The sequence below is a fragment of the Macaca nemestrina genome, chromosome 20 (assembly GCF_043159975.1).
Source record: "Macaca nemestrina isolate mMacNem1 chromosome 20, mMacNem.hap1, whole genome shotgun sequence".
Taxonomy (NCBI): domain Eukaryota; kingdom Metazoa; phylum Chordata; class Mammalia; order Primates; family Cercopithecidae; genus Macaca; species Macaca nemestrina.
In genome coordinates, this window is record NC_092144.1 from 47557991 (window position 1) to 47565037 (window position 7047).

Below are 7047 nucleotides of genomic sequence, written 5' to 3' on the forward strand. Positions count from 1 at the left end.
AGACGCATGACACCATGTCCAGCTAATTTTTTGTATTTTTAGTAGAGACAGGGTTTCACCGTGTTAGCCAGGCTGGTCTCGATCTCCCGACCTCGTGATCCATCCACCTCAGCCTCCCGAAGTACTGGAATTACAGGCGTGAGCCACCTGGCCCGGCCGTATCATCGTGGTTTTTTGGGTTTTGTTTTTTTTGTTTTTTTTTTTTGAGACGGAGTCTCGCTCTGTTGCCCAGGCTGGAGTGCCGTGGCTGGATCTCAGCTCACTGCAAGCTCCGCCTCCCAGATTCACGCCATTCTCCCGCCTCAGCCTCCCGAGTAGCTGGGACTACAGGCGCCCGCCACTTCGCCCGGCTACTTTTTTGTATTTTTAGTAGAGACGGGGTTTCACCGTGTTAGCCAGGATGGTCTCAATCTCCTGACCTCGTGATCCACCCGTCTCGGCCTCCCGAAGTGCTGGGATTACAGGCTTGAGCCACCGCGCCCGGCCTGTTTTTGTTTTTTTTTAAATGGAGTTTTGCTCTTGTTGCCTAGGCTGGAGGGCAATGGTGCGATCCTGGCTCACTGCAACCTCCGCCTCCCAAGTTCAAGTGATTCTCCTGTCTCAGGCTCCCGAATGAGTAACTGGGATTACAGGCAGCCACCACCATGCCTGGATAGATAATTTTTCGTATTTGTAGTAGAGATGGAGTTTCACCATGTTGGCCAAGCTGGTCTCAAACTCCTGACCTCGGGTGATCCACCCACTTCAGCCTCCCAAAGTGCTGAGATTACAGGCGTGAGCCACCACACCCAGCCATCATTTTTGTTTAAAATATTTTTTAACACCACAACTTCTTTCACATATTAATTTACTCATTAATTCAACAAATATATAATTTCTTTTTTTTTTTTTTGAGCCTGTCACCCGGGCCAGAGTGCAATGGCGATCTTGGTTCACTGCAACCTCTGCCTCCCGGGTTCAAGTGCTTCTCCTGCCTCAGCCTCCCAAGGAGCTGGGATTACAGATGCACACCACCATGCCCGGATAATTTTTGGTATTTTTACATTTATTTATTTATTTCTCTGAGAAGGAGTCCCACTCTGTCACCCAGGCTGGAGTGCAGCAGCGTGATCTCAGCACACTGCAAGCTGGTCTCCTGGGTTCAAGCAATTCTCCTGCCTCGGGCTTCTGCGTATCCGGGATTACAGGTGCATGCCACCACGCCCAGCTAATTTTTTTTTGTATTTTCAGTAGTGATGGGGTTTCGCTATGTTGGCCAGGTTGGTCTCGAACTCCTGACCTCAAGTGATCTACCTGCCTCGGCCTCCCAAAGTGCTGGGATTACAGGCGTGAGCCACCGTGCCCGGCCAACAAATATTTATTGACTGTCGACTGATATTTGCCAAGCACTGAGATACTGGGAATTCAGTGGTGAAGGAAATCGTCCTGATTCCATGGAGATGACATTCTAAATAGTGGAGACAGAGAGTGAGAGCCCGGCTTGAGAAAAACGTGCTGTCCAGGCGCAGTGGCTCATACCTGTGAATTCCAACGCTTTGAGAGGTCAAGGCAGGAAGATCGCTTGAGCTCAGGAGTTCGAGACCAACCTGGGCAGTATGAGTCTCTACAAAAAATTTAAAATAAAATTTTTTTAAAAAGAGAAAAAGCGATGTTGAATGTTCAGGTGTAATATCAATCAATGGAGGAAGGAGAAGTTGGTATAAGAAGCTGTGAATACTGGCCAGGCAAGGTGGCTCATGCCTGTAATCCCAGCACTTTGGGAGGCCAGGGCCCGGGGAATTACCTGAGTTCAGGAGTTGGAGACCAGCCTGACCAACATGGTGGAACCTGGGCTCTCCTGAAAATACGAAAATTAACTGTATGTGGTGGCACGTGCCTGTAATCCCAGCTACTTGGGAGGCTGGGGCAGAAGAATCACTTGAACCCAGGAGGCGGAGGATGCAGTGAGCCAAGATCGCTCCATTGCACTCCAGCCTGGGCAGCAAGAGCTAAATTCCGTCTCAAAAAAAAAAAAAAAAATTGTGAATCCTTCATTTACATATGATATTTAAAGCCATAGAGCTGGATGAGGTTTGTAACTAGTTCGTTTATATAAGCTTGGGAAAAAGATGTGGAAGGATGCATTGAAAAAGAGACTGGAGGCCGGGCGCGGTGGCTCACGCCTGTAATCCCAACACTTAGGGAGGCCGAGACGGGCGGATCACGAGGTCAGGAGATCGAGACCAGCCTGGCGAACACGGTGAAACCCCATCTCTGCCAAAAAAATACAAAAAACTAGCCGGGCGAGGTGGCGGGCGCCTGTAGTCCCAGCTACTCGGGAGGCTGAGGCAGGAGAATGGCGTAGACCCGGGAGGCGGATCTTGCAGTGAGCTGAGATCCGGCCACTGCGCTCCAGCCTGGGCGACTGAGCGAGACTCCGTCTCAAAAAAAAAAAAAAAAAAAAAAAGAAAAAGAGACTGGAGAGGGAGCCCCAGGTATACATCCTAGCTGTTAGTCCGTTGGAAGGTTACCCGGCCTCTCCGTCTATAAAATGAGTAAAACACAGCTCTCCAAACGGCACGACATCGCCACCTATTGGCTGGAGACGCTGCCCCGAAGGCGGAACCTTCAGGACAGCTACGTAGCGTCCCGAACACTCAGACTGAAACCAGGGCAGCCATGTTCATTACTGGAACCGTGAGGTCGGTGGGGCGGCGGAGGGCGGCGTTGAGACAGCTGTCATTTTCAGTTAGGGCAAAAGCCGACTTCCGGTCACCATCTTGAGTGACGACAGAGGCGGAGCTCCAACTGACATGTTCATTAAGGGCAGGGCTCCGAGGGCGCCACCTCGAGAGCGACAGCGGGCTACCCGTGGCGGGCGGAGGCAGGTTGTAGCCCCGCCCCGGGCCTTGGGCTCCACCTCTCGGCCCCACTTCCGCCGGGCGAGCGTCTGTAGGCGGCGTTGCCGTAAATCGGGCGGTCGGCTTGCCGCATCACGCAACATGGCGGCCGCGGCGGTGAACGGGGCGGCAGGCTTCTCGAGCTCGGGGCCCGCGGCGACCTCGGGCGCTGTCCTACAAGCCGCGACCGGCATGTACGAGCAACTCAAGGGCGAGTGGAATCGTAAAAGCCCCAATCTTAGCAAGTGCGGGGAAGAGCTGGGCCGGCTAAAGGTAAGGTTGGCAGGCCCAGGAAACCGAGTGTTGCGGGCGTGGGGGGCGCTACGAGGCGTCTGGACCCAACCAAGTCCCGGGCCGCGGAATACACCTCGGTGCCAGCGAGACTGCGGCGGGCTGGGGGATCCGACGGGGCGAAAGATTTGGAGCAGCCAAAGTGGCGGCCCGGAGGGGGTCAAGAAGCGAGAGAGGACAGGGCGCGGTGGTTCACGCCTGTAATCGCAGCACTTGGCGGGGGAGCATCACTTAAGCCCAAGAGTTCAAGATCAGCTTGAGCAACAAAGCGAGACTCTTGTCTCTACACTTTTTTTTTTTTTTTTTTTTCAGGTGAGAGATGACTGGAATGGACCTACGCGGGCGTGGTGGGGGAATGATGGAAAGACTCGGGATGGCAGAATGAGTGAGGGGTTAGAGTTTTGGTGCTTGGAGGCTTAACTGGTCGGAGTGGCAGGACTGGGGTTCTTTCTTTTCCTGATGGTGGAGTCCAGGCAAGACCAAGTGGGAAATGAGGACTGCCCAGAATGATAAAAGAATGAGACTGAAAAGGTGGACTGTGTAGAGGGTGTGTCGTTAAGACCAGGCTGGGTTAGGATCTGAGAGATCTGGGGCTTAGGCTCGCATCTGTGGGGAGAGGGGGCAGCCTAGTTGTGAAGGCAGGACTGAATCTAGAGGAAATATTCTTACAAGTAGAGAACAAGAATATGGGGCTCGGAGTGCTTGAGACCAAGTATGTGTTGGGAGGGAGTATAAATCCAGTGGCTTGGAACAAGCTGCTGTGTCTGCTAAGGAAAAATGTATGGGCTGAACTGTGTGGGGAGATTCGGACCTCCCCCTCCCAGATACAGATTTTGGGGATAGCCCAGCTACCCCTTCCCCAATAGATGGTGGGGAAGATCAGCCACGAATGGAATGTGCTGGTGTCCCCCCCCCCCCCCCGCCGTGTGATTCCACTGGGTCAGGCACTGAGTGTCCCTCCTCGTTTCCCCAGTGGGGCTATTAATAATTGTAATGTGATGGAATCTTAAATGGGCGTGTGTTGTGTGCTCAGGCCTTGTTCTGAGTGCTTGATGAAAAAGGACTCTTCGGCCTGGCGCGGTGGCTCACGCCTGTAATCCCAGCACTTTGGGAGGCCAAGACAGGTTCATGAGGTCAGGAGGTCGAGACCATCCTGGCTAACACGGTGAAATCCCATCTCTACTAAAAATACAAAAAAAAAATTAGCTGGGTATGGTGGCAGGTGCCTGTTGTCCCAGCTACTTGAGAGGCTGAGGCAGGGGGATGGCGTGAACTCGGGAGGTGGAGCTTGCAGTGAACCGAGATCGCACCACTGCACTCCAGCCTGGGCGACAGAGTGAGACTCCGTCTCAAAAAAAAAAAAAAAAAAAAAAGAAAAAGGACTCTTCATGAGTCAGGATGATGGTTAGCCCCATTTTCCAGGTGGGAGGAACAAAACATAGAGCAAGTAAGTCATCTGTATTTGAATTTCCATCTTTTCTTCCCTCCCCTCCCCATCAGCTAGTTCTTCTGGAGCTCAACTTCTTGCCAACCACAGGGACCAAGCTGACCAAACAGCAGCTCATTCTGGCCCGTGAGTGTCACTGGGGTTAGTGGGGGGTGATGATCAGGGGGTTATGGCAGGAATGGTAGCAGTGGTGGTTGGGGAAGAGACCTCAGTCACCTCCTGAGAGCTCACTCTGTCACCCACAGGTGACATACTGGAGATCGGGGCCCAGTGGAGCATCCTGCGCAAGGACATCCCCTCCTTCGAGCGCTACATGGCCCAGCTCAAATGCTACTACTTTGATTACAAGTAAGAATGGGTCCTGCCCCCAATTGGGGGGTGGTTGCATGGCAGCTCCTTTATCTCTGGGGCTCTGGCCACGTGGGTCCTCTTTCTTCATCTGGGAACTCCTCCTGGCTTAGTTCTGTCCTCAGAACTAGGGTCAGGAGTTGGCTTGGAGGTCCTGAGACTTGGCTTGTGTGATCCAGGCTTGTAGGTCTCTAGTCAGTCTCCCCCAACCCATTCCCACACTGCAGCCCCTCTGCCCAGCAGGGCTGCCATCACCCTTCACTAGTCCTGGCCCCAGCCTTGTCCCTCTGACTCAAACCCCCGTGGCAGCCAGCAGGATCATGTAACACTAAAATTTGACACTGTCCATACCCTGCTCAGAACCTGCATGGCTCTTCATGGTCCTCAGGCACAAGACCAAGTTGTTTCCTGTGGCTTCCAGTCCGATCCCAGCTCCGACCCCTCTGCCTGTGCCTGCCCATCCCAGCCCTTTCTCTCACTGGACTGTGAGCTTTCTAAAGGCAGAGCCTGGAACTGTTTCAGTTACTGCTGTGTCCCTTACACTGCCTACCACAGGGCCAGGCCCAGAACAGGGACTCACCGGATATGTGTTGAATGTAAAACTGAATGATACCTGCACAGATTAATGATTGGGAATTTGACGTCAGACGAACCTGGCTTTGAAATGTCCAGCCGCTTCCTGATTATGAGGTCTTGGGCAAATGACTTTACCTCTCTCACTTTCCCTGTTAAAGTAGGGAGTGGTGGTTCTTTTATTTATTTATTTTTGGAGATAGGGTCTTGCTCTGTTGCCCAGGCTGGAGTGCAATGGTGCAGTCATGACTCACCACAGCCTTGACCTCCTGGGCTCAAGCGATGCTCCTACCTTAGCCTCTCAAGTAGCTAGGGCTACAGGTGCACACCACCACTCCTGCCTCTTTCATTTTAATTTTTTGTAGAGATGGGGGTCTCACTTTGTTGTCCAGGCTGGTCTTGAACTCCTGGCCACAAGTGATCCTGCTGCCTTAGGCTCCCAGATTGTTGGGATTACAGGTGTTGAGTCATTGCACCTGACTCCAATAACTCTTTTTTTTTTTTTGAGATGGAGTTTCACTCTTGTTGCCCAGGCCGTCGTGCAATGGTGTGATCTTGGCTCACCACAACCTCCGCCTCCTAGGTTCAAGTGATTCTCCTGCCTCAGTCTCCCGAGTAGCTGGGATTACAGGCATGCACCACCACACCTGGCTAATTTTTGTATTTTTAGTAGAGATGGGGTTTCTCCATGTTGGTCAGGCTGGTCTCGAACTCCTGACCTCAGGCAATCCACCCGCCTCAGCCTCCCAAAGTGCTGGGATTACAGACGTGAGCCACCATGCCCGGCCAGTAACTTTCTTTTTTTTTTTTTTTTTTTGAGATAGGAGTCTCACTCTGTCACCCAGGCTAGAGTGCAACAGTGCGAACTTGGCTCACTGCGACCTCTACCTCCCACGTTCAAGTGATTCTCCTGCCTCAGCCTCCCTCAGCCTCCTGAGTAGCTGGGATTACAGGCGCCCGCCACCACGCCCAGCTAATTTTTGTATTTTTAGTAGAGACGGGGTTTTGCCAGGTTGGCCAGGCTGGTTTTGAACTCCTGACCTCAGGTGATCCATCCGCCTCAGCCTCCCAAAATGCTGGGATTATAGGCATGAGCCACCGCGCCTGGCCAGTAACTCTTAATATAATTATAGCTAACACTGTGTTTATTTGGGCCAGGTATTGTTCTAATCACCTTACCTGGGTTGAACCATTTAGTTCACTTAACCCTTGTTCATTCAACCCATCTCTACAAAGTGGATACTGTGAGGCCAGGCATGATGGCACATGCCTGAAACCCCAGCACTTTGGGAGGCTGAGACAAAAGGATCACTTTTGTGTCCAGGAGTTCCAGACCTGCCTGACCAACATGGCGAAATCCTGTCTCTACAAAAAATAACAAAAAAATTAGCTGGACATGATGGTGTGCACTTGTAGTCCCGCTACTTTGGAGTCTGAGGTTGGAGGATAGCTTGAACATGGGAAGTTGAGGCTGCAGTGAGCCTGAGTGACAGAGCGAGACCCTGTCTT

At 52.3% G+C, this 7047-nt stretch overlaps 1 protein-coding gene across 1 annotated transcript in view; it reads left to right on the plus strand.

The window, feature by feature from the left end:
* Nucleotides 1-2757: 2757 nt before the first annotated feature.
* LOC105495407 (proteasome 26S subunit, non-ATPase 8) overlaps nucleotides 2758-7047 on the plus strand; it is a 9404-nt gene continuing 5114 nt past the window's right edge. The window contains exons 1-3 of the mRNA XM_011764889.2: nucleotides 2758-3152; nucleotides 4671-4743; nucleotides 4863-4965. Coding sequence (XP_011763191.1) covers nucleotides 2793-3152; nucleotides 4671-4743; nucleotides 4863-4965 — 536 coding nt within the window. The 5' untranslated portion in view covers nucleotides 2758-2792. The remainder of the gene's footprint in view (nucleotides 3153-4670; nucleotides 4744-4862; nucleotides 4966-7047) is intronic.